At 39.1% G+C, this 27,705-nt stretch overlaps 1 protein-coding gene across 3 annotated transcripts; it reads left to right on the top strand.

Moving 5' to 3' along the window:
* Window positions 1–7,827: 7,827 nt before the first annotated feature.
* FBXL3 (F-box and leucine rich repeat protein 3) lies at window positions 7,828–27,382 on the top strand. Of its 3 annotated transcripts, none has more exons than XM_067292924.1 (5): window positions 7,828–8,039; window positions 12,270–12,633; window positions 14,958–15,080; window positions 20,013–20,121; window positions 24,651–27,382. In XM_067292924.1, exons 2-5 carry the CDS (start codon window positions 12,271–12,273, stop codon window positions 25,292–25,294), a joined length of 1,239 nt encoding a protein of 412 aa, XP_067149025.1. In that variant the 5' UTR covers window positions 7,828–8,039; window position 12,270; the 3' UTR covers window positions 25,295–27,382. The 3 variants fall into 3 exon arrangements, with proteins under 3 accessions (XP_067149025.1, XP_067149018.1, XP_067149032.1); XM_067292917.1 differs by having other exon boundaries at window positions 7,829–8,039; window positions 19,950–20,121; XM_067292931.1 differs by lacking the exon at window positions 14,958–15,080 and having other exon boundaries at window positions 7,829–8,039; window positions 19,950–20,121.
* The last annotated feature ends 323 nt before the right edge of the window (window positions 27,383–27,705 follow it).

Here is a 27,705-nt window from a genome sequence, read left to right as displayed (position 1 = left end):
AGGCTTTTAGAAATATGTTTGCTAGATCTTGAGCTTTCTGTGTTCTGCAGAGGAAAAGGAATTAGGAAAAATTAGGAAATCAGGAAAACTGATTGTTTTTCCAAACAGCCTTCAGTACCTCACTTGAATGTTAAAAACCCCAGTGGGTAAGGACAGCAGCAGAATAGCCATTGGTTAGCTAGAGCTGTATTATGTCCTGTGGATGGCCTTCTGTCTGGTACGTTCTCTATACCTGCAGGAAATTATCTACCAGCATCAAAACCTCTTACTTGACTCACGATCCAAAACATCCCCCCACTCCAAAGTATGGCTACTTTTGCTTCATACATCTTTCTGCCCCTTTTTCCTGCTACTTCCTTCCCTTCTTATGGTTTATTTATGGCTTCATTGTTGCTCTCTTTCTCACCCATTCTCACCTGCTTAAAGATTAGTCTGTCATCCTCCAAACAAACACTTTACAAAATAGGAAACAAATGAGTCTAAGTCCATTTGTTCCATCTCTCACTGAGATTATCAGCGCACAGCAAGTAATGCTAAAGTGCTGTAATCCTATTGGAGTAAAATGACAAAGCCTGAGAGTTTTTATACCCTCCCTGCACATTAATATGTTTTATAATTAGAAAATAGATAATTGGAAAAATTTTAGTTACTATGTCTCCTGAGGAAAAGTTTCTAAGCCACAGAGCTCTTCACTCTCTCTGCGTTCAACATCACCTTGCAAGGCTCTTCAACTAGGTTTTAAAGGCATTGGATTTGTAACAAATTAAGAACAGAAAGCTCAGTAACAGAGCTGAGTGTGTGTGTGCGTGAGTCCCTTCTCACTTTCCAACACGCATGTTTGCCCCTCCTTCTATGCATTTGGATAAGAGTGTTTCTGATTCTCCCTCTTCGGTATTGTTCCATATACTTTTACCTGTCCCAGCTGGCTCCTCACACACAGGAAGGAAGTAGTAGAGTGGGGAAATTTGGAGCACTTCAACCCCTGTCTGTAAAAAAGCAGGGAGATGGAAGGACAGTACAGAGCTCAAATTTCCCCCACTTTCCCTCTTCATTGCTCCCACTCAAGAAACTGGTAGGTTTCACTCTGGCCATCTTCTATGCCACACAACTAGGAGAGGAGATCCTGCTCAGAGAGAGAGGGAGATGGGGGATGAGGGGGAGGTTTCCTTGTCTCCATCCCCCCCCCCCCCCCCCCCAGCCAACTACTGTGCCGGGTCTGAGGCAGTTGGCGTAAGTATAACCAAGGTAGGAACAGGCACATGGGATTGCTAACACTTCCTCACCTTCCTTGGTTCCTGGGGCTCTGGATTCCTTTGAAGAAAGAGAATGTAAGAGCTAGAGTAAAGGAGAATCAAAGTGAAATTTGTTACAGTCTGCTAAAATCCTACCTTTTTAAACTATTAGGGATTAAAAGAACCACTGGTACTTCCCAGTACACATTCATTCATTGGCTTCACTGAACATTGCACCTACCTACAGCATGGAAGAATATGGCAGGCCACAGAGTCGGCTCCAGTTGCAGCTGTATTTAAGCATTAGTTGAAGAACTACTCTTTACCTAAAAAAACAGGCATCAATATGAGAATCTACCAGTACGAAAATTACTCAAATGTGAAGGCGATGCCAGAATTCAGTCCAGCTCATTGATAGATATATCATCAAATCTTTGTAAACTAGAACCAGGCCTAGTTTGGATACAGTTATCCCAGCAAAACTTGGCTTTGTACCAACCTAGTGAAGTCCTTACCCACACATACAAAAAAGCTGTATAGGCAGAAGCACAGCTTTGCTTACATAGTTTCAACAGCACCTAATACATAACAGGTATGGCTGCATTTAAACTAGGGATTTCAGCATTTTCATGTTGACAAGTCATGGATTAGATGACTGTAATACAGACATAACTGCATCAAGAAAACTTTTCCCTACAAAAGCATATTAAGGAAAGACTAACTACAGTGGAAGATTAATGCACATAATTTAAAGTGTTTTACATCTTTGTGCATAGGGTCTTATAATAGGTCCTTGTAGGTGTTAAATTATGGAAAATGAGTTATGAAGAGTAGCCAAGTCTTAGCTGTCTGACCCACTACCATTTTTAGAAAATTTCTGAGTGCAGCACCATACTTACAAATTAGTTTTAAAACTATTTTTGCATTTTTCAGCTGTCTCATTTTAAATTATTTTTAGAAACTGAGATTATCATGGTGGGGAAAGAAACACCAAAGAACATGACACTGCTAAATTCAGTTTATTATGTGGACAGAGTGATGGATAGGCTGTGTCAGAGAAAAGCTTCTCTCACTCCCCCCCCCCCACACACACACAAGCACACACACCATCCGTCAACTGATACCCTCCTTGATTATTACTTAAGGGATGTGGTGCAGCTGAGCGTGGGGAACACGACGCTGCCTCCGACCAGTCTCAGTGTTGGGCTCTTGTGGAGCAGCTCAGCTCCCATGGGTAACATTTCCACCTTGGGCATGCTGCTTCTATGCACTGTTGGACATCCACATAACAATGTTGCCTCCCCAGTGCTGCTCTCTACCACTGATTATAGCCAGATGTCAGCACAGGCCACTAATCTGATCAGTCCACTCTGAGCTTGCAGTATACCTTTCCAGCAGCTTCATGTATTTTTAATGTCAGCTGTTGATCCCTGGCCCATGAAGTGGAAACACTCAGTTCTTGTTTGCATCACCCTGTTTGCCACAGCTCACCACACACAGCCTGTTTGTACTGAACTCAGCTCTTGGCCAAGGCGAGGTCATGGCACTCCCACGTCATTCCACCCATGGGCCTTGCCAACATCTGGCAAATACCAGGTTTCATCCATACACACTCATGCGTTCACTTGCATTATACATCATTAGTTTACAAATAGCTTAAACTTTCACAGGTGTATCCACCCACTGAGCACAAAACAATTACAGTAAAAGTTAATATGGCACAGACAATCAGTCACCACGAGGGCTGGATAATCTCAGTCCTTATGAAAAGGTTGTCATTAATCCTACTTTATTAGTTCATTGTTTCATCTATGCAGAAACTAGCTAGGGAGCTTCAGGACCACCCAGTCATTCAGGCTATATCTCAAACTTTGTAGGTTTTTGCCACATTCCTCTCCTTGATCTATTAGAGATGTTGCAGATGGCTCAGAGTGCAGTAGTTGTACTGCAGATGCCCTGCATCCACCAGCCCAAGGCATACTGGATCTACGGACTCAGGGGGACTGTGCTGTTACACTGCCTGCTCTCACTAGTGGGGTCCAATAGTGATTAAGCTGTGCTGCTAAGGGTTCCAGGTGCAGGGCTCTTCACCAAGTATAATGACACAGACAACCAAATATGAAACAACAAACCAATTGCAATCAATAGCACAATGACAGGGTGTAACAACAGGTGTAAGAGGCCATCACCGATCATTGACCACCCACCAAAGATGTCCCCCCGCCAGCTGGCTAATGAGTTTTCTAGAGTAACAGCCACCTTCACAACCCATTGGGACTGATAAGACATCTGAATTAGCTCCCTGTGCTGTGGCCGTAAGGTTTCATGCAGGCTGTCTGCAGCTACTTGGAGTTCAGTCACTTTGGATATGACTGTTTTCCATGTTGTACCTAATATGGGGTTCAGCCACTGAAAGCCTGAGGTATTTGAGGTATTGCTGTAATACACATAATGGAAGATGATACATTGCATCTGCATCCTACTTCTACCTCTCTTCCCATTTTCTCCAACAAACAACAGGGTTTGAGCAACAACATCCCAGTTCAAGCCACTATAACATTTAAGGCTCTTGTCTCTACCTCTATGCCTTTAGGTCTTTCCCTGCTCCCTGTGTGGTGTCACATGACCTGGGTCCATAGGTCTTTATTTCTCTCATGAACAGGGCTCTCATTAAAACTATGTAACTCCCACCAGCCAAACTGTTTGGATAGTGCTGTCATATTCTGACAAGCCACAAGTGCCTTAACACTGATTGAATTCAACATTTCCCATGAATAGTTGCCTACTGGCAGGGTGCTGGATCTATTCCTTCCAGCACACTTATACTTTCAAAGGCTTGGTAATAGCTGTGTTTGCCACCCACTGGCTGGGATACAGGAGTTAGAAACAGGCTCCCGGACTCACACTTGAAAAACAGATTTAGGGTGTCCACAGAAGAGCCATTTCGCATGCTATGTAAAGCACCCTCTTTCACTGCTTATTTACCAAGGCCAATACTAACATAAATACCAGTCCCCTCTTAACAATAAACATGTTTGGGACTTTAACTTTTCCACTGCTGGCACTGGCAAAGAGAGCCAAATCAATTTTCAGGGAGACCCACAGAACACAAAGAATTTCTTGTAAAACAAAAAGCTCTTCTACCAGTGTATTATCAGGTCAGCCTATCAATGAGATGGCAGTACACCTCTCCAGCAGTCTCAGGTGTTGTTCTTCTGCCTGTTGTTAATCCATAGCCCATGCCACGGAAACACTCGGTTCTTGTTTGCATCGCCCTGTTTGCCACAGCTCACCACACACAGCTCATTCGTATCGAACTCAGTGCTTGGCCAAAACAAGGCCATGATACTCCCACATCAGTGATGCTTCATCAAATGGAAATTATTACTATGTAGTCTTACAAAATATAGCAGAATAATATGACAGCTTTTACAGATCAAGAAACCATCTGAGCTATTCATCTGGCAACAATTACTATAGTCTCTAGAGACAAAAATAATATCTGGACAATAATGAGTTGTGAGAAATCTTTTAAAGCAATTAACCCCAGCTTCCACCAAACAATGAGCACCAATACTGAGCAATCAGCTTGTTGCAGGCAACACTCTACTCTGCTGTCTCTTCTCCTTAGTTTTACCTTTTTATTTTTCTGCGGCCATGAGCAACATCAGATGGTCCTGTCTGCAAGCCATAAGTTGAGACGCTTTGTTTTAAGGAGTGTTTTACTTGTAGCTACTTTTTAAAAAATAGGCGAGTTTCAGCTCTTGTTTTATATGGCCTTGTTTGTGATAGATGACATATGCTTGTTTGATCAGTCCCCAGAGGGTGCTTTGCATTCTAACGCTGTAAGAGATTCCCTCTCCCTAGAAAAATCTTTCTTCTGTAGACATAGTAAGAGGTTAAACAAGGAAGTTTCTCTAATGATATCCATTGCTGGAACACAATAACTTCATTTGGCATTGTTAAAGAACAAGTTCTCTTTTCCTGTGTTTTTCTTTTTCGGCAAAGTCTATTGAGGAATAAGATCACAGGCAGCTTAGAACAGGTGCTTCAGCCACAAACTCATTCCACTAATCTCTCCATATTCTCCACAAATTGCATTTTCATTAAATTGGGGTGAGCTGAAACTGCTGGTCCACAAGATGCTAAATCCAAAGACTGGTCAAAACATAATATTGGCTCAAAAACATCATGACTGTATGACACAATGTGATGAGCTGGCCACCACACATTCTGGAGCAATAGACTAGTTCCAAAAAATGTTGAAGGGATAATTCTGTTATATCTATGTCAGGATCAGGTATACAACATATAGCTCACTCAGTGTATGGACTTGGGTAATGTACCCTTTTAGAAGTCTTTTTTTAGCCCATTTCTGCTCTCAGCACTTCATGGCCACAGTCACTGGAAACGTTTCCAGAATGTTTCCCTCTCTTTTACAGACCAGCCCAGACCTATGAATGTTGTCTTTGGACCTTTGCCACACCTGGCTGGACCTTTCTTTGCCTGCTACCAACTCTCTCAGCTCCAGCCACCTCAGAGTCTAAGAGCTCAAAGTCAACAGCATGGCTTTACCAATCAGCTAAGCCAGAGCCAGCCACTGCAGGCTTAGCAGGCACTAGGAGATGCCGACAAAACACCAGCTGCTCATAGGTTTTCTTTCATTTATTTCTGGTCACTCTACCAGTTCACATGCTTTGCCAATGGAGAGCACAGACATTGTTGGCAATGCTCTGCACTGCGTCCTGGGTCTGATTTGGCTCAATGTGCTGTGCTGCAGCTGCCCTTCTCACTGATTTTGCTTGCTACACCCCCAAATATATTGTGTGATGCACAGAGTTCCTTCTGCACCTGCCCTCTTCTCCTCCTACACTCAGCATGTCCAAAACATACAGAAGCAATTGTGACAAAGCAAATAGACGCACTGGCATGGAAGGAAACTTTTTTTTTTGTTCCAAATATCAGGCAATAAAATGACAAGGCAGTGTAATAAGTCTCCCCCAGTAAGTCAACACTTGGCACACATATACACTCAGATAATGCATTGGGGATTATAAAATAATGTTATCTCAAAATAATGGAATCGCAGCCCTGTTATGTTTCTTGAGACTTCTACACAAACCCAGAAGAAATTGTTGCCAAAAGATGTTCAATTTTTCTGCAGACAACAGAACTTCATCAGAGCATACTTGATTAATCTTGGTGAAAAGCTGTTTATACTGACCTCACATGACATGGATCAGTCACTGTGTAATGCTGCCTGAAAACAATAAGGGAGGCTACTAGAAGCATCTGCTGCTTGCTCTGCATTCTTAAGTAATAGATGTTGTCTCCAGTTTTGAGCCCAGGTCTCAGTCAACCTCTTGTAGTCAGGGTCTACCTTGTTCTCCCACATCTCCAGCAGTTTGCAGATTATATACTTGCAAATATAACTTGTCATTACAAGGAAAGAGCATCCCCCTACACACATATTGCAACTATGAGGACTTTTATCTTCCCACCTTTTGAGAACCTACTACTACAACAGTAATAAGGGGATGAAAGAATTCTTAAATAGCAGGAATGAAAGATACCTAATTTTAAGTATGCAAGAAAATGCTACTGAAGAATGAATTCCTTGTTATAAACTGTTTTTTGAAGAACTCAAGGATGCTGACATTTGAGAGATTACTGAAGAACTGTTACTCTATTTTGAAGCCATTTTGAGATTGGGAAAGCATTTGACCACAGCTGATGCTTTTCAGGAACTTCAAGATGGGAATCAGGATCACAACCCACTAGTCTGTGATTAAAAATTCACGGAGCAATATATTTGTTATAGCTTGCAAAATGCCTTGTTGCAAGTTTTGGGAATCTCAACATCTTTGAAAGCTTCAGTCATGTTACAGGACTGAAAAATGTGCCCTACATGCAGGAGACACTTCCATCATAACAACACATTTGTAACCAAAGGTAACTGTCGCACATTACTTTCTTTCACCTTCTTTGCCTGGCAATAGCCAAAGTAAATGGTAACTTCATTCCCAATGCCTGCTAGACCCACAAGGCATTTATTATTTGCTCTCTCCATTGCATTTATTCCTAAAGACTTGCATGATGCTGGGCTTTCTAAACACTAAAATAACTGACTCTCCTCAGGATGAAGATGCAGTTCCTCTGCCGCTGTTACTCAGTATTTTTTCCTAGACTTCACTCCGCCCTTTACTGGCCGCCAAGCACCCGCCTGGGAAAGCCTCCAGGCAGGCCCAGCCTGGCCACCCTGAAGCGCAGTAGCCAAGCGGAGCCAGCAGCCTGCCCGCTGAGGCGGAGTACAGCCCGGCAAGAGGCCGTGAGCACTAAGCCACGGCCAGGACAACGCAGGCAAGCAGGCGGGAGGGGGACGAGCCGGCAGCTTCTTCCTCCTGACAGCCGCGGCGGCCGCCGCCTCAGCTCTGCGACGGCAGCGCCGCGGCGTAACGGCTCAGCAGCGACCGTTACGGCAGGCAGCGCCGCTCGCGCCCCCCCCGGCGCCGCGCCGGGCTCTGCGGCGCGCGGGCGGGTGGGCGGGCGGACGGCAGCGGGCGCGCGCGCTGCCGCCGGGGCCGCGCGGCCTCGCAGCGCGCCCGCCGCCATTTTGGCTGGGGCGCGTCGCTTCCGCTGCTGCGGAGTAAACAGAGCGGGAGGGAGTGTGTGAGGGAGGTGCGGACGGGGCCGCCGGGCGAGGGAGGCGCCGGGGCCGGCTTCGGTGGAGGTGCTGATGTGGCCGGAGCGGAGGCGGCAGCGCGGCCCGAGCCCCGGTTAATGCGAAGCGCAGCAGGGAGCCGCCAGGTGAAGGGACCTGGAGGGGGCGAGCGGCGGCGGCACCGGTCTTTGCTGTGGGTCCGGGGGCGCGGGCTGGGCCGCCGGGCTGGGGGAAGGCAGCGGGAGCGCCGGGCGGCCGCGGAGCGGAGCGGGGCCGCGCCCCCCCCCCCCCCCGGCTCCGGTCCGCGGGGCCGCGCTGGACCTGGGGCCGGGAGGGGCCGAGCCGCGCAGAAGCGTCCCCGGGAGAGCGGGGCTCAGGACCGAGCGCGGAGCGCCGTGCCAGCGGGCACTGCTGCGCCGCCGAGCAGCCTTCCCCTCGCAGCAGCCATGAACTGCAAATCCCCGGCAGTTCTCGGCGGAGCTAATCGTTAGCCAGCCACGGATCTGGGGGCTGCGCTTGTGTCTGGGTCGCCCCCTCCATCAGTTCCTTCCCCCTGCTCGCGCACGCACTTTTCCTTTCATTTCTTTAAAAAAAAAAAAAAAAGCCCCACTTCAGCTATGAACAAAGCAACGAGCTCAGTTAAGCTCCTTCGTAGGAAAGCGGGATCAACACGGTATAAACAGCCGTGCACGTTTGTTTATTTATTTTAAACTGGTATTGTGTTCTGTGTGCGCCTTACTCAGCATTAAAAACAGTGTTCAGCGTGCGCTCTGCTCCTCCCCCGAGTTACGGGCTGAACTGTGTGACTGTGCTCGGACGCGACTGTTGCAGGCGAGCGCGGGTGTGGAGTCTGGAAAACTGAGTGCAGAGACAAGTTATTATAATAGGCCGAGAAACTTACTTGGAAAATCTCAATGAGTCAGGCATCCTGATATTACACATCTTCCTATCCTGGTGTTTTGGTTTTTTTTCTTCTGTCAAGATCTTAGTTTTTAAAGCAAAGTTGATTATAGCAGTGACTTGGAAAAACTGGTCAGTCATGTGCGTGTCCTGGGAATGCCAGAGAGAGTTAGAAGTAAGCTTGGTGGTTCAAGTGCTGTAAAAAGTGTCAAGGTATTATTGTCTGACAAGTAGGTTGCACCTATACAGTAATACACTTGCATGAAATCTTGCATCTGTGTTTTCCTCACTGAAAAGTTATTTCTGTTGGCCTTGATTTTTAAAACAGTTAGCTCTTTGGACCATCAGATACATAAACCAAAGCTAACTGCCTGATTGCGTTTGTCTATTCTTACATTAAATTTGCAGAAAGTTTTACTCTCTTAAGTGGCCTTAATTTTCTGTAAATTATTTTTAGATGGCTCTGCAAAGTTCTGTAGGCAAATACGTGTTCTTCTAATTTTACATTTGTGTTGTTGTTTTTACGAGGTTGAAACCAATTATGTTTTTAAAAAGCTATTCCAGTATTTTAAATGCAGAGAGAAGAAAAAGACACAGTGGTCATCCAACACTTGAAGTTATGTTTTCTACTCTTGGGCATAGGGTGTTTGTTTGTTTGTTTCTTTTAAGTTCCATATGGAGATGTTTTTGAAAATCTGATTACTCTCTTTCAATTACATCAACATCCAGGGGATCAATAACAAAAAAGTTGTCTGGAAATGTCTCATCTTTTTGTATCTCATACTTCTCGGTCATGTAACATGTGGAACTCATGGCCTCTTAATTTTCTTGCAAAATTATGATCCGAAATTCTTCATCAGTGATGGCCATATTGACTGTTTCCTTTACCTAAAGGCTGTCTTTAAAAACTTCAAATGGTACCCTCTGACTTCAAGAGTGGGGTTTAATCTATAACTAATACATAACTCATTAGAAGTCATCATAGCTAGTCTGTGAGCTCAGAGGTGCAGCTTGTAGGTTGGCTGTTAATGACCTGGTCCACTTCTATCAGCCATGTCTCTAAGGGCCTTTCCAGCTGAAAAATTTATACAGTCTGCCAATGGCAGCTCACTCCTGTTCGTCTTTTAGAAATGTGCTAGATGTACTGCTTGTGTCTTTGAATAGATCAGTTGTAGTAAATGTGCTGTATGAACTCTACCCAACATGCACAAAGCCTCTATCATGTGATAGAGGAGAAATTTCAGATCCTGACTCTCTAATACTGTGATACAAATAGCCTGCCTAACTAGAAAACTTGAACATCACTGAATTAGCTCATAAGCAAAAGATGAGGCAGAATCTTTATAAGGGAAGACTGAGAGAGCCAAGCCTTACTTTTATCTTGTATTACTTTTAACAGACTAATAAGAAATGGATTTGGAAAGACATAAAAACCTCTAACATGGTATCCCAAATTTGGCAAGTGAATAACTTGTGTATGGTTATTGCTCATTAAAACCTAGTTGTTTGGTTTATCTGTTTAACAACCTGAAATTTAAAGGAATATTTCAGTTTCAACTAGCTTATTACAAGTAACATTCTTAGACTATGCTTAGCAGTTTTTTTAAACACAAACATGACAAGTCTGCAATGGATTTGCTAACCTAATTCATGTTTTGGTATTAATTTTAATTACTCGGTCTCCACAGTTGCAAAATCCAGTTTCTTTGTCTTTTCCTTAGTTGCAGATAAATATAAGTCACTATATTTTCTTGCTTCCATCCTGTATGAATGAAATTAGCAGCTCAGCAACAGAACTGTCATGTGGTAAGCTTGTTACAGCACAGGAGTAATGTTTTGCATAGGCTTATAATCATGTGCTGTGGATCACAGTAAATAGTTCTAAGGAAGTAGGTAGACATTTTTGCTCAGTAATGTTTTCATTGTATGATTGCTACCAGTGCTAGTGGGGTTAAAAAGTGAAGTTGAAAGGATCAAGAGACTAATTCTATTCATCAGTCTTCCATGACAGTATGTTCAGGTTTGATTACATCATTTTGTAAATAAATTCAGACGTTAACTGGTAGCTTCATTTTTATTGTCATGAATTGAAGAAAATAGGTGGGACTGAAGAAGGGTGTTTCAAAGATAGGTAAGGAGATGCAGGACTCTGGGAATATAAACTATGATGCTTTGATGATAAGCAGTATAATTTTTCACTTGTCTTTTTAAAATAGTGTAACATTTTAGATATACTTCTAGTCTTTTACTCAGCTGCAGTACATAGCATGGGAAAGAAAACTGGCCAGTTTCCACGTGAACTGGATATGTAATGTACATGTAGTTGTACTTGAACATTAAACCAGAATGACTTCACTGCGTATGAAGTCCATATTTATCTTCTAGAAAACACTGGGGCTTTTTGTTTATAAATGTCAATGCCTCCTCCCACATTCCCTCCCCAAGAGTCTCTTAGCCTTTTAGAAACCAGAACTGAGTGTATTGTAGTTTAGTTTGAGGCCTTAGAATGCACTGTCACATTCAGGTTTTTAAAAACAGGTTACTGGATATAAGTTCAATTTTAAACTGGCATGTACAAAAGAACACACTTTAAAAATTTAGCAACAGATTTTGATCAAATTTACACAGTGGGTTTTTTCCCCCCCCTCTTTTAATATGCACAGTAACATAGAACTTGTATTAATGGGACACTGTGAAAGAAGTACATGCTACTGAGAACGAGATACCATTTACCTCAGACTTGCTGAATTTAATATGATTTTGAAGAAAACTTGCTGTCTCTTCTGTAATCCTTTTTGGGGGCTTGAACCTTCTGGATTGTTACCAGAAATCTTTTACAATCCCTAACTACTAATTAATTCATTGAAAAATTGAAAGCATGCAAATGTTATTGATGAAGTATGTTTTAAAGGATACTGATTTAAAATAGATACGTTTTGAGGTATTTCTTGCTGATAAAGATAATGGTATCTGGGAATAAAAATGAACTAGTCAGATGTAACACATGCAGACATGCATACATCCATTTTATACTTTCTTGCCTGCCTTTTACCTTCCTCAGTTTTAAATTTTTTTTTTTCTGGTAAATAGACCTAGAGGAGTAATATGGATGGTAATGTACTATGTACACAGAGTTGTTCACAAGAATATCTTTGCAACAGCAGGGAACTAAAATAATAATCCACTAAACAGTAAAACCAATTAAATACAAAGTAGTCTCAAACACCAAAAAGTGAGTGTGCAGTGTTAATGATTACAGAAGTAATATTAAAGATATATGTTTAGATAGTAATCTGATTTTTAGCATACCGTTTCAAACTTACTACTTGTCTTTTTTCCTTTCTGCAGAAAAAAACTGCAAAAATATAGTTACAGAAAACATGCATCTTTACCTCAACAATCATCCAGTAAAAATGTTATTCTTTTGAGCTCTCTTACATTTACAAAATAGATTTTATTTTATTTTATTTTTATAGAATGAAACGAGGAAGGAAAATTAATGAGGATAACAACAGTTCATCTGAAGAGACAGCTGAGAAAGAATTCAAGAGACACAAGATTACAGATGAGAAAAATGTAGTTGTGCAGAGTCCTGATTGGGCTAACCTGCTTCAAGACATTATCCTGCAGGTATTTCAGTACTTGCCCCTTCTGGATCGTGCTCATGCATCACAGGTGTGTCGGAGTTGGAACCAAGTGTTTCATATGCCTGATCTCTGGAGATGTTTTGAGTTTGAACTGAATCAACCAGCTACATCTTACTTGAGGGCTACACATCCTGAACTAATCAAGCAAATAATTAAGAGGCATTCCAATCATCTGCAGTATGTAAGCTTCAAGGTAGTGTATTTTATAGACTCCTTTTTTTAAGCAACTTTCTAAAAAGCATTAATTTTTTTTTTTTCATTTTATTAGGAAAGATTCAAGGAAATGTCTTTGATACTCTTGAGGTAGTTTTCATGGTTTGTCTACATAAATATGAAAGCATGAGAAGTATGATTTAATTAAAATGAGTAATTGAAATACCGATGATGGTTAGTGATAATTAACAGCTATGATCAAAACATTTTGACATGCTGAAAACTAAAGAACATGTCACTAAATTTTAGAAGAGGTTTATGACTTGATCTTCATGATTAGGATTGCCAGTTTTTTAAAAAGGAATGTAGCAATTCTCTCTCTGGTTGGCCTGGTTTTCAGACACAGTATCTTGAAGAAATGAGTTCTCTAAATGGGTATATAGACACAGAAGTTATCTTCTAATTCATTTATTTGTTTGTATGTATTCTCAGAACCCAAATTTAGAGTAACTACTCTGAAAATACTTTTTCATTGCCTTAATTCCTTTTTTTTTTTCTTTTTTCTTCCTTGAAGCATCTTAGCTGCTTAGAATTCCACCTCAACAAATGGTCAGAAATATTTCAGTTCTGATACTACTAAACATCTGAATACTTGTCTCAGAATTAAGTTTAATTGGGATTCATAAACTAGGCATTTCCTTATTCCACATTCTCTAGGGAGATGAATCTAATGCTCATGGTCAGAAAACATCTAATGCACTGATAGTAAGTTTAATAGTACTAGTAACCAACTAGTAGTTTTAGCACTAAGTAGTGTGGGATTGTCTGCATATGGGGTTTACTACAGCAGTGTTAAACTCTGTTAGCTGGAAAAAGTGCGCAGGCTTTGCAAAGGATGAGGCACTTAATGCTTGTGCTTGGCTGAGAAATACCATTTGGTCAAAACTGGCTTTGTTGACACCGTAGAATTACTTACTCAACAACCTTTAGCATTGGCCACACCTGCATTTCTCTCTGTTTAGGAAGGGTGTTGTGAAACAGTCATGGCTGTTCATAAGTTTAGAAAGGAAATTGCTTCTGTAGTAAGTTGATCATATAGGTTTTTGTTTCTGAAATCTAGCAGTTTCAGTGTTGTAGGAAACATCAGTGTGTGAATAGTTGGGGTACATCTGCCTGTTCATGTGTATTGCTACTGCTTGATCCGATGCCAGATATAAACTGGTTATCGCAAGGTTTGGGTCCTTTCTCCCCACCACCAAGTATCTGAATAAAGAAAACTTACAGCTGTGTTGGAAAGACTTTTCAGTGTCTAATTCCAGACATTGTTTTGCACCATATGTTCTTGAGGAATTTCAGATGCCCCTTACTAGTAGGGGGATACCCATGTGATTTCTCGAATGTGTCCCTAAAATTATGCCTTGCTGTTGCAGAACAGAGACTAAATCAGGGAAAAACAGAGTAGCAAGGATAATCACAAGGAAGTACATATAACACTGATTATTCTGTCACTGTTGAAAACTTGAATTTTTATCTAGGCAAAGTAAGATTGGATTGTTGAAAATAAAGGCTTTTCAGCTTGCATTTGAATGGAAAATGAACATTGATCCCGCTATAGGCTTACTTCAGATCAGTTGCTGACAAAGTAGCATGGCCTATGGCAGACGTAAAACTGATCTTGTGATCAAGCTTTTTACTGTTCTGTAAGTTTACAGAGTTGTACTATATACAAGAGATTATTTAGAAAGCACATCTGAGTGTTGAGGAAAATCCACTAGAGGCACATTAAGTGATTCAGTTGTATAACAAGCAGACTAATAATAAAGATTTTTCAGGGTATCCGTTGCATATCTGTCATGGTATTAATGATAAAGGCCCAACCAGATAGGTTGAGATTATGCTTAACCAGCAGATCCATACTGTGAGCTGAAGTACTGAAAAAAGAATCAGCTATTTTACATAGTGAAGGTTTTATAGGTTTCCTACATTTTGATAAAGAAGTTGTAGAGAAAATGGGGCAGGCTCAGGAGCCAAATGAATATTCACTTGCTTGTTATTTGATGTGAATTGAATATCTTTGAACAAATTCCTTATGTGGCCTCTCACTATGCTAAATTTTACAGAAGTATTTAGGAGTGCTGTAAATTGATAGTAAATTATCTTTTTTTTTTATGCATACTTTTTCTGAAAAAAATTAGTATTACTGAATTTGCATTTAGGACATTGATAGAATTCCAGTGAGGTTTTTTGTTTTGTCTAATCACATTTCAAAAAGTGACATTAAAATGTTAAAGTGTAGCTACCTGGATTCTTTGTGAAGAGCATGTTTGATTCAGTATTTTCTGAAACAATTCATTTTGTTTTAAGGTGGACAGTAGCAAGGAATCTGCAGAAGCAGCTTGTGATATTTTATCACAGCTTGTGAATTGCTCTCTGAAAACACTTGGGCTAATTTCAACTGCCCGGCCAAGCTTCATGGATTTACCAAAGGTATTTTAATATGTATATTTTCCTATAGAAAAATATTGCAGTGGTTCATATAATATCACTGTTACTTTAAGAAAAGCTTTAGGATAAGAATTGTAATTTTAGGCAAATAAAACTTTATTACTAGGCTCTATTAAAGGGAGGAACTGAGGCGTTGTACTAAGATGGATAACTAAAGTTATCATATGAGAACTTGGTCCTGATCTTATTCTTCAGAGTACTCCTTCTGTCTATTGACCCTTGATGAAATATTGAGGAATATGTTGCAAGTCAGGAGGCTGCAGATTTGCGTCTGTGTAACTGTAATGTGGGACTGTGGGGGGACTGCATTTGGGAGAGGGTTCCTGTGGAAATGAGACAGTTTTATGGTCTAGTAATTGGTAGAATTTCATCCATATAGACTTGCTGTAGGGATTATATTATCATTGAGATCTCTTTATGAACAGAAGTATGATCATGATTTTCAGAACTTCATGTTGTGTAGTCAAGTATCATATTCTTAGGTAAAGTGTCTGCACTGTATTTTGAAATCTGTCAGATTTTTACCCAGAACCATTTAACCAAACATTAGATTTTGCTAAAAGGCCCCTAATCTAGAAGACAGCAAATCTCTTATCTGTGCTTCTAAACAAGAATTCCTGTTATTGAGGTAGAAATATGCTATTGATGAGGAGCAGGAGACTGGTCGTGGTAACCTGGGCTGCTAGTTCCATGCAGGACCATCTTGAGTATTTCTCAGCCTTGATTCCTGAACCCCAGGGTATGTGAATCGCCAGATTCAGCTAACCTATTAGCTTGGTCTCAATGATGTTATTGCTGATGATGGCAACAGGACAAGAAGGAAGTAGGGATGACCTCAGGGAAGGAAATAGAGTATGAGGCAGCAAGGGTAGCAGGGCTGGAGGAAGGAGAAGGAAGATTCCAGGGTAGGCAGGATTTAAGCAAGGTTAGCTGCTGAGGGATTATTAATTATTATCCTGAGCAGTGATCACAGTCACGTCATGGTGTTCTCTTGAATGTATTTTTAATCCTTAATTTTCAAAGAGACTTTATGGATTTTTAATTAGATTCTGTAGGGCTTTTTACTCTTTCAGCATGCTTTCAGAGGTGAATGTGTAAATATCTGAATATAGTGAAAACAATCCACAATCTTACTGTTTTAGAAATAATCTGTCCTTTTATCTGTTGTATATTTTATTATTTCTTAATCTGTTTTGCTCTTTTACTCACTTTTTTTCACTGAAAGGATATGCTATGGTTATTCAGCAAGCTGAATAATCATTTGTAGTCATTCATGTTATGGTTTTATTCCGTTTCAACATTTCTAAAATACAGTCTTCCCTTTTTTGTTCGTAATAAATTCAGTTGGCCTTGTAAAATACATTCAGAATGAGCCTAAATTAACTCTGGACATAATTTGCCATTCTCATGTTTACCACTTGAGTAAATTCTGTTATCTGCAGATATTGCCAGGAGTGATTTTTAAATTTCCTTAGACCACTAGTAAACCAAGAATAAGTTCTTGTGGGAAGCCATTAGTAACAGCCGCATTGGATGAGAAGCAGGTAAAGACGAATGGATCTAAAAAATCATCTCTCTCTTTTTTTTTTTTTTTTTTTTAAATCAGATTGTATAAAAAGTTTGAACTATTTGGCATTATTTTTTTTATAAGCACTCTTCTGATCTCTAACAATGTGAAGTCTGGCAAATGTCATTTGTAAATCACATTTAGCATTATGTTGCCTTAACTTTTCACTAAGCATGTTCTGCATGAATCCTTTAAAGACTCTGTCTAATACCAAAATCTCAGAATCATACTGTTGCTTACATGTGTGTCAATATTGAAGAGACATTAAATCACCAGCTTTTACCTTTTGGGATAGTGCATGTCTTCATTTCACTCTTCAAACTATGGTTTCCAATTACCTCTTTTTACAAGCATGTTTAATTTTCTTTAGCTGTTTAACATCCCCCTTAGAAGAGGGAGTTACATTCTAACTACAGAGAATGCAAATATAATATTAACAAATTTGCAAATTCGAAGTGGAAATATTATTTGAGCGCCTTTTCTTCTTCCATACATAACGTATATAATCAGAATATTATCATGGTACTTGGAAGTGCTGCCTAAAAGCCAAAGTGCTAATGCTTCTTGTTTGAACATTCTATTTTCATTCTCATTAACTAACTTTGCCAGTTTATATAAATATGAAAATATTAATTCCTGCTCTAAATCTAATTGTATGTGAGCTTTAGCAAAAAACAAAGATGTCACACATGAATGAGCAAATAATGTTTTTGAGCCTTCTCTCATATAACTGTACTCAGGATTCTACATTGCATGTGGTTCAGAGTGGAACCGCACTGAAATCAAAGTACTTACCTAATCAGAAAATTATATATAAGAGATTTGTGTGTTCATGTTCTGATACCTGTTTGGGTAGAGGAAAACCCTTATTTAGGAGGCTAGGTAGAATACATTAATATAATAATGTTCCAAAATTTTAAGTTCTGATACTCAGGATTTAATTGGTATTCCAAATAGATACATTTTATCTAATTCTTATTTCTGTGTGTATTGAAATGTTCTGTTTATTTATAACTTGGCTATTTAATGAAGTTACCTTATGTTCATTAAATATTTAATCATCAGTTTCCTTATCTGAATATCATCTTTGTCAGTTCCTAGAAGTATAGCTTTAAGGTCCCCATAAATGTGTTGTATATGGTAGCATTTGCTAGTTAAATGCTAATATTACATATATCAACCTTTGGTAATGAAACCAATAGTCTTAAGTCATGTGTTTCTGTAGATTGAAGTGGCGGGTGAGGAAAGATGTGCATCGCTGACCATTGAGATACTGCTAGAAAAAAAAGCATGAATCAGGAAGCAGACCATTGTTGTACTACTTACCACTGAAGAGCAGCTTTAGAGCTATTCACTTTTCCATTGCAGTTAGCTGTCAAGGTAAATCCATTCAAAGGTGGTCAACCCTAAATATTGTGTGTGGGTGACAGCCAGCTGGTACCACTTGGCTTCAGGCATTCCTTAAACCTGTAGATATATCCTACCTGTACAAAAGCAATTTCATTCAACTCACTTTTATACTTTTTCTCATTTTGCCCTCAACTTCTTGAAAGAGGTCAACCTCACCAGCATGAAGTTCGTTGTCTTCTAAGTGCATAGGCACTGAGGTTTATACAATAGTAGAATGCCTTGTTTTATTTACTGTTCCTTTCCCAAGAATTTCTAACGTTTTGTTTACCAGTTTGAATACTGCTGCTGGTTGAATTGACGTTCTCTGGGAAACGCTGACAATCCCAAATTCTTTCCAAGCGCTAACAGCTGATTTAGAGCACATCACTTTGCATAGTTAAAACTATTTCCTCATGTGTGTTACTTTGTATTTATTGACACTGAATTTCATCTTCCATTTTTATAGCCTACCTGATCAGTAATCTGAGAGTTTCTGGTAACTCTTTGCAGTTTGCCTTAGGTCAGACTGTTACTTCGCTGTTCACCTTTATGCCCACATGTTTTTCCATGACTATGCTCAACATGAGTATCTGTAACTATATTCCTATAATGAGTTTAGTATTCCTATAATAAATGTGCTTCTCTATTCTTTAGATGTGCACAAGATTTTTTTTTGCCTAATTGTGAATTTCAGTACTGTTTGGATCTTGTTCTTTTTCACTGCATTGCATGCTGAAAACTTGAAGGATTGCTTAATTTTAGATACCATCCACTTCTTAAAATTGCCCAAAACAAACAAACAAAGCCTAATATAAAGAATATTTAGGAAACAAGTTCATATTTAGTGTAGATTCTCCTACCTCATACTTCTGGAAAGGCTAGTGAGGAACTCCAGATGTTAGTGCTTCTGAGAAGCAGACTGAAATTCATGAAATATATTATGTTGAGAAAGTTGAGGTTTTAGAGATAGGAGGAGAAATAAGTTAGGTATTAATTTAAACATAACTTGAATTTTTTTGTCATAGTTGTCTACAGAAGTCTTCTTTCTGTTAAAGTTATAATCTTTGTGTTTGGAAGTATATAGGGATTAGTATAGCTTTTCTCTAACAAGCAGCTCTGGAGCACTCATTCTTAAAACTTCTTCAAGAGCAAAGTTTGGCTGACAGTTGGTCCTGTGCTCCAGCTGACTAGATCCAGCTGCTTGTCTTTCTCCTACTGACTCCGTACAAACTTACATTGAATTAATTCCCTTTTGTTTTCTCTCCCCATACCTGACCCTGAGGCTACCACCACATGCCTCGTTCCTTCTACTGCAAACTGCATTCCTGTGTAGCCACGAACATGGACCTATCCAGATCGTGCTGCCACGTTGAAAAAACATTAAAACTGATCACGCATATCTGGCTTGCCACACTTGACTGAGTTTGCATCTCACCAGTGCAGCACAACTCACTACATGGAAATTCCTGTTCTAGGAGATGCTTCTTAAAGAACGTAGTGCTTCTTAAGCATGATCCTTCTTCAAGAACATGATGCTTGTTAAAGAGTATGATTTGCAAATTATCTCTAAAATTAGGGCTTCTGTGTTTTCTCTTCAGTTGTGGCCTTCCAGTAGCATGCTTTAGGTTGTGTAGTGGATTATCCTGGTGAGGCTTTCAGTTTATGTTCAACGTTGACCATTCTGATTTGCCAAATACATAGGTTGACAGCAAAAAATGATGAAACTTCCTCTATTCAAAAATACTTTAATATCATTCATTTTTAAGTATTCAGTATCAAATTAAAAGAATGCTATGAATAAATAAAGGAAAACTAGGATTACTTTATAGTGTAGATCATTGAAGTTTTTATTTCAGATACTACTGTTTCATTTATTTTTTTTATTTTTTTTACAGTCTCACTTTATTTCTGCACTGACAGTGGTGTTTGTAAACTCCAAATCCCTCTCTTCTCTTAAGATTGATGATACACCAGTAGATGATCCATCTCTCAAAGTACTAGTGGCTAACAACAGTGACACGCTCAAACTGTTAAAAATGAGCAGTTGTCCTCATGTTTCTCCAGCTGGTAAGCTACTGTGTCTTTGTTCTGTTTTTTTTAAAGTGTATTCATTAAATTCTCTCTGAAAAACAGTAAGTCTCTTGGGGGGTAGGGGGAATGGTGGAATAGTGATGTTGAATGTAGCAACAAGTATATACAGCAACTGTCGCAGAGAAAGATATTAATTCAGCTGCTTCTCTATCCATCCCACACTTCTTCCCCCAACAGTGTTGCAGAATGAATACTTGGCTAATAATAAAATAGTGCATGGCTGTTTTGGACAAATAACTAACTGGTTGTGGAGATCAAAAGAGTATGTACTGACGTGATAGTTGCATTACTTCTGCAATGAAAATTTAAGCATTGCAATATAATTAAGCATTTTTGGAATGTGAGTTTCTTTTCAGCAGTTCCTATTATATGTAGTTTGAGTTTTGGAATGTCAAGGATTATGAAGGTGTTGGACTGGTTGTTCTGAAAGAAAACTGTTTAATCTTCTCACTGGAGAACAAGTGCAGGCAGCCCTCAAAGGGGAAATGAGACTGAGCTGTGCAGAACTGTCATTAGCAGTTACGCTTCATTAATAGTATAAATTGTGTTTTTAGCAGAAATGAAGCTAGCCCATATCAGAATGAAAGCCCTGTCCAGTTTGTTGTAGTTCATAGAACTCCCACGTCTGGAAGATTTACACAATGCAGAGCATTCTTAAGATTGCTTTCTCAGATTATATATAGCCTATCAATTTAACACATACAGTTTTTCACTGAGGAATAGAAGAGGAACCATAAATGAGATGCTAGTAACTTTTGGTAAATTTCTCTTCAGATTTTACATGGAAACAGCTATAATTAGGATATCTTTCTTCATGCTAATATATTGCAGTCCTAAATATTAAATATATTACATGTAAAATTCACCAGCAGGAGTCCTAAAGATACATAACTGTAATAGAGATCATTTTGTTGTAGTGATGGCAGAAAACCACAAACTTGATACCTTTGCAGGTGTAGCTGTCAAACAAAAGCCTTTGTGTTTGGTTTTATATGAATAAATCCTAAAACTGCAGATAGGTTTTGCATCAGATCTTTCTAGCAGTGTGTTTAACAGCATGTTAATTGAAATGTTATTTCTTTCAAAGCTTAATAATCATAGACAGGACTTTGCTTAAATCAGTTAAATTGATCATGTTTTCTGACTTAAAACAATTTGAGAATCCTTGTGTGCCTGAGAAGCAAGGGAGCTGTAACATGTATGTCTAGAGGAGGAGGCTCCAGCAGTAGTTTGTAGCAGCGAGGGGAATGGTTCCCTTGGATCTAGATCCAAGAGCACCGTGGTCAGGTCAGCCCTAGCAGACTTCACTGGTTTGTGGCTAATCCTTTCCAGAAAATTTTGTGTAACATCATGCACTTGGTAATCTGGGAGAGGATATGAGTTTACAAAGTCACCTAACTGACATATATTGTTCAACGCATGTTGTACCATGTTTTAAATTAAAGGAACATAGGGGAAGAAATGGCAGTGCCTGTTATAGGAACGCAACTCCTGTTGCCTTCCTAGAGTTGAGATAAATAGGATGAAATCAGCTACGTTAGTAACAAAACCAGAGAGAGTGCTAAGTAAATGGGAGAATAATTTGATTACTTAATAGAAGTCTGGATGTGCTTTGAGAAGCAGAAAGGAGTGGAACAAAGCAGGAAGAGGCCTGTTGGCTTCAGAACAAGCAGACTGCAAAAGTGAGACTGTCAAAGGAAAATAAGCTTTGAATACTTGAATACTAACTTACCCTTCCCCCCCCCCCCCCCCCCCCGCCTTCTCTCTTTTTCCTCCTGGCAGTATTCTAATTAGGCTGCTATAAACTGTGGAAAAAAACTTTAATTGAACCAAAAGGGCCATGAGTTACCCAAAACTAATTACTTTTAGGTGCACTTAAAATGGTATAACGAGCCTTCAAATTGAAGTTCCAGGGAGGTGTTCAATCCTAGATGAGTACTTAAGACTTTTATTAGTGAAGGGCAGAGAGGAATAATGCAAGTAGTGCAAGAGAGACTTCACTATTGCAGGGATGAAAGAAAAGACTGATATCAAACTGTGAATTGCTTCCAAAAGATGTTCTGAATAATCCATAGGTTACTGTGCAAGATAAAAGCCATGTTTGGGTTTGGGCTGGAGAATACAAAGGCAGTGATATATTTCTGATCTGTGTGAGCATACCTGCAATTTCTGTTGCTTGCTGTTTTCCATCTGAACTTTAACTCATATTAGAACTGCAGCAGTACCTTGTAAAACAGAATAGTGGTTGTTCTTAAATCCACGTTGATGTAATGTCTTTTATTGCCTGAAATACTAGCTATTGCAATAGAGGGAATTGGAAAGTATTTCTGTAAAGATTGAAGGTCCACTCTGGGGATGAGAGGGTGGCTTCCCTTTGGATAAGGGGATAGAGGAGAGGAGCGGATGTAGAGTGTGCCCCCATCAGCAGTTTAGCACGCGGGAGAGGGTTTTGTGATGCAAATGTGCAGAGCTTGTAGTAGGCCTCAAAGCAATTTACCTCCTGCTGGCACAAATGTTGAGCCTGTGCCCAGGGGTGCTCGGTGGGGTGCACCGCTCGCAGCACGGACTCCAGGCTCTCCAGCAGTGAGCTGTCTGCATGCGCATCCTGCACGGAGAACTGCGATGGAAACAGATTCCGTTGCCAGTATGTGAAGGGGATGTGCAGTCCTAGAACCATGGTGGATCGCAGCAGATTGAATGCCAGTCCTTCTGTCTTTGCATTGCACTAGTCGCTACTGTAAATGTACCCTTCATAAAGATTATTTTTTGAAGGATACCAGCTTTGTATTTGCGTGATGAGTAACAAGTGATTTTGGATGCTAAAAAGCGTAGCAAGGTTTTTTTGTTTGGTTGTTTTTTTTTGTTTTTTTTTTTTTCTGAAACTGTGTAGTGATAGGACAGGGTATGTGGCTCTTCATAGGAGTATTGCTGTTAGAATCACTTTGTCTCTTGTGATTTATGGAGAAGAAAGATCTCTGGCATGTGTTTATGGGGCACAATTTTCTAGTTGTTTTACTTTTGTACTCTGATCTTTAAAAAAAAAAAATCAATATTTTCACTTCATCTTGGAATTTTTTCCATGAATTGGGGCACAGAATTTTCTAGTTGTTTTACTTTTGTACTCTGATCTTTAAAAAAAAAAATCAATATTTTCACTTCATCTTGGAATTTTTTCCATGAATTGAGTGTATTTCCACATCTGAACTGTTTTTACAGGAAATAGGTACAGTAAGAGTTTGGTTAAAATTCTGTCCTCTTAAATTCTATTTTTTTTTTCCTTTTTTCAGTCAATCTAACAACCTTTTGTATTTGAAATGACAGTATTTGATATAGCTAGAACTGCTTCCATTTAAGCTGTTTTTTCTGACCTTCAGTGGAAAATTCATACAACAGTGGTGTGGCTTTTTTTTGTTTTGTTTTTTTTTAATTAAGCAGCCTATTTTTAAACTCAGTATAGGCTTCTTTTTGAACTTAATAACTGCATCTCAAAATAGCTGCTGTCTTTTAATATTTCTTCCCATTGTTTCAAAGCCATAATGTATTAGCTCAGGTTTTGCAGTTACATATTAAATGTTATGTTCTCATCTTCTCTATTAATGGAAAGACGCTATCCTGAATTGCATGCAGTTTTCTGGGTCACATAAAATGCAGAGGACTGTATAAAGGAATGCTGTTCTAGAACTCTTACCTGTGTAGTAACATTGCTTGTATCTGTTACTAGAATGACTGAAAACCTCGCAAACTATCTTGAATTCTTTTTGTTAATGTCTTTGTCTTCCATAAGCAGCAAGTAATATTGATGTGCTAGAGGGAGAAAGAGAGTCTGAAAATCACTGTTCTAGGAATTACTGCTCCCAATTTTTAGTGTTCTTCCCCGCTTCCCCTCTTCTGCTGTGGCTTTTCCAAGTTTAATTATTTATACTTTGCTAGAAAGAATGAACACTGAGAGCAGTGCCTTCTGACCTACATTATAATCTAGCATTCGTTTTAGTATGCTTTCCCCTGGTGACAGTCAGATTTCATTCGTGGCCACTTTGTCAGCCACTGACGTGGACAGCAGTTCTTCCAGAGCAGACAATGGAAATATTTTTATTATGAGTAAGTCCCCTTTCCAAAAGTGACAGAGTATATACATGGACTTATGACAGGGCAGAACGGTCAGAGTCTGCTATCAATATATTTGTCATGTTAGAATTAAATCCCACAGGAAAGTGTACAACATGACGTGTTAACTTTTTCACGTTTCTCTAGCAAAATAGCAATGTAATCACATGGTGTATGTATATCTTACTGTGTAGATACAAAGAATGCACAAGAGCATGTTCACGTGAATAAGACAGACTCATTTGGGATGTTCAGTATGATTTTTGTTTTGATGTTATGTCTTGATTGTGTGTTCTTGACATGTATAAACAAACTCACTTTAATGTGACACTGTTTCTTGTTCAATTATTAGTATATTTATCTATTTGTGTAACCCATTTCAAAATGTTCCCTCTTTCCAGGCATCCTTTGCGTGGCTGACCAGTGTCATGGTTTACGTGAGTTGGCGCTGAACTACCATCTGCTGAGTGATGAGCTTCTGCTTGCTTTGTCTTCTGAAAAACATGTCAGGTTAGAACATTTGCGTATTGATGTTGTCAGTGAAAATCCTGGACAGACTCAGTTCCACACAATTCAAAAAAGCAGCTGGGACGCTTTCATCAAGCATTCGCCTAAAGTAAATTTAGTAATGTACTTTTTCTTGTACGAAGAAGAATTTGACCTATTCTTTCGTTATGAAATACCTGTCACTCACCTTTACTTTGGAAGATCGGTAAGCAAAGATGTACTTGGCCGTGTTGGGATGACGTGTCCTCGGTTAGTTGAACTGGTTGTATGCGCTAATGGATTACGGCCACTGGATGAGGAGCTGATTCGTATTGCAGAACGTTGCAAGTATCTGTCGGCTGTTGGCCTAGGAGAGTGTGAAGTCTCTTGCAGTGCCTTTGTTGAGTTTGTCAAGATGTGTGGTGGCCGTCTCTCTCAGCTTTCTATTATGGAGGAAGTTCTGATTCCTGACCAGAAATACAGCTTAGAGCAGATTCACTGGGAGGTTTCAAAGCATCTTGGTAGAGTCTGGTTCCCAGACATGATGCCCACATGGTGAAGTCCTTAAAAGATTTCAGGGCAGATGGAATAGCACCTTAAACCCAAGCTTACCGTATTGCAATTTATTATATAAGCTTATTTAATACTATAGTTTTTATTTTAAGTCACTGCATTGTTTCATAGAAAATTAATTTCTCATTTAAAAATTACTTCCGAAATCCAGATTTAAAAATAGAACTTGTGAATAGCTCCAAAAACTTTTTTTCATCCAAACAAAATCTGTTTTCTGTTTAGATTTGCTCTTTTCATTGACAGTGACCACAAACTTGTATAGAAGTAAAACATTATTTACAATATTGAAATGTACCTGCAAGATATCAGTTGTCCATATGCTGTCCTTTAATTTAGATACTAATACTGAACACAAATGGGATTTGATCTTAAAAACAGATGAAATTGCATGCTTCTGTTGCAGACGATAGCACTTCTAAATGCAGTCACCTAGATGACAGGATCAAGATTATATGGAATATTTAGTATGCTGTGAAACATGCACCTTCTTTTATATAAAAATCATAAGAGGCAAGAACAATACACAGTAATATAGTTTAGATACTTAAAATATTAAATTTGCTACCTTTATTCAACAAACTATTAAATCCATCTAAAATGTATTTAGAGTGCAAACAAATAGTAATGAGAATTAACAAAAGTTTGGGGGGGGGTTGTTTTTTTTTTTTCTTCTATGCATTTTAATGTAGTCTGCTTATGGGGTCTCAGATCCATGCCTAAACCTGTTTTAAGGTATTATGTTTAGCTCAGGAAGCGAAAGCATTCTGGGGAAAAAATGTAGATATATTGTATTTAAAAACATATTGGAGTTAATGAGCTTTTCTTGCACATTAACCAGTTTTGTAGCATAAGGTTAGACAGAACAGTGCATGGTTTATTAGATGAACACTGCGATGCTAAACATGATGACATGGATGTGAAGAGCATAGAGAATAGAAAGCTAAAATTTGAGTGATGACCAAGAACCTTTTAACAAAATCTTAGACCTATTCGCTGCTTAAAATTTGAGAAAAATGGCTTTGTAACAGTTGCTTAAGCTGTATAAACTACTTGTATACTGTAAATCTGTTTCAGAAATGTTTATGTATAAAGTGAATGTTTGATAGATGATTATTTTGTATACCTTTTAATTAAGCTAGTTCAATCATTTCATAATATTTAAAAACCTAAAAGCAGTAAACTTGCGTGAATTAAGCAATCAGTGAAGTAGAGCAATATGCAAAATTTTTTTTCGAATATTGGTAAGTCCGTTTATTAAAGAAAGTATTAGTCTGTAACTGCTGTAGGCAACATATTACCTGTGATCTGGATGTGGCTTGTGACTTCATTTCTTAATGCCAACAGTTACTTTATTATTATTACATTTTCTCTTTTGCATTATTGATTGGTAACACTAAAATATTAATGTGGCTGCTGAATGTGTTTGAAAGATGTGATCAGCCATCAGCAAGGCAAAGCCTGCCCAGTTCTGGGCTGTACTGAACTTTGTTGATGGCTGCTTTTCATTTGAGCTGTACAGCTAGTTCCAGTAATAAGTAGACTTTCTTTACTTCTGACTTTACTAGATGTTTATCCAAATGTATAGGCCAATTGTAATACACTTATGAGCATATTTAAGTTCATAACTATATTTTGAGCAAGCATTGCTCAGTGGACTGGATATCTTTACAGAGGAGTTGTATGTTTCTGTGGAGTTTTGTGATTTAAAAATCTCATTTTATGAAATGTGTTTTTGTATTAGAATTTGTTAAATTAATGTAATACTATAATTTGCTTTTATTTGTATAAAAGGTGACAATATATTTAGACTGTAAAAGTTAAAAAAAAAAAAAAAAGTTGTGTTCTGACTCTTCGAATCACCAGTGTCTGAGCATTAAAAATGGATTAATGCTAATAATCTGGGGAAGAGGGAATGTTTTCATTGAATTAATGTTTGAAGTAATTTCATCTAGTAATGCAGCTAAAATCTCATTGGACCTGGATTGCTGGTGTCCTGCTGCTGGCCAGGTAAGCAGTACGTGGTCCACTGCTTACTCCTGCGCTAATGGGAATAAATGAAAGGCAAGGCAGCTAACCTAAATCTCTGTGTTCCCTCAGTTATTGATGCATCGCTTCAGGAATTCGTATTTCTGAGGCTCAGCCTTCTGCTTCTCATAGATTGTGAGGTGGGGAAGATGTTAGTGGTTGAAGGCATTATGCTTAACTGTAACTAACTGAAATGCTTTCCCAAGCAGGGTAACTGTCTGGCTTTTTCTTAGAAGGGCTCTGGCAGTTTTGTTGCATAAACTTCAAAAAAAGCAAAGTGCAAAACCCACTTCCTATGTTGTGTGCTCCATTGGAAGCTGGAGTTATCCCTGTCCTTATGTTTTGGTGTAAATACAGCACAGTATTGTATCA

This window comes from Apteryx mantelli, chromosome 1 (genome assembly GCF_036417845.1).
Source record: "Apteryx mantelli isolate bAptMan1 chromosome 1, bAptMan1.hap1, whole genome shotgun sequence".
In the NCBI taxonomy this organism is placed as follows: Eukaryota; Metazoa; Chordata; class Aves; order Apterygiformes; family Apterygidae; genus Apteryx; species Apteryx mantelli.
Note: the sequence above shows the minus strand (reverse complement) of the source record. Positions and strands in the feature narration are given on the sequence as shown.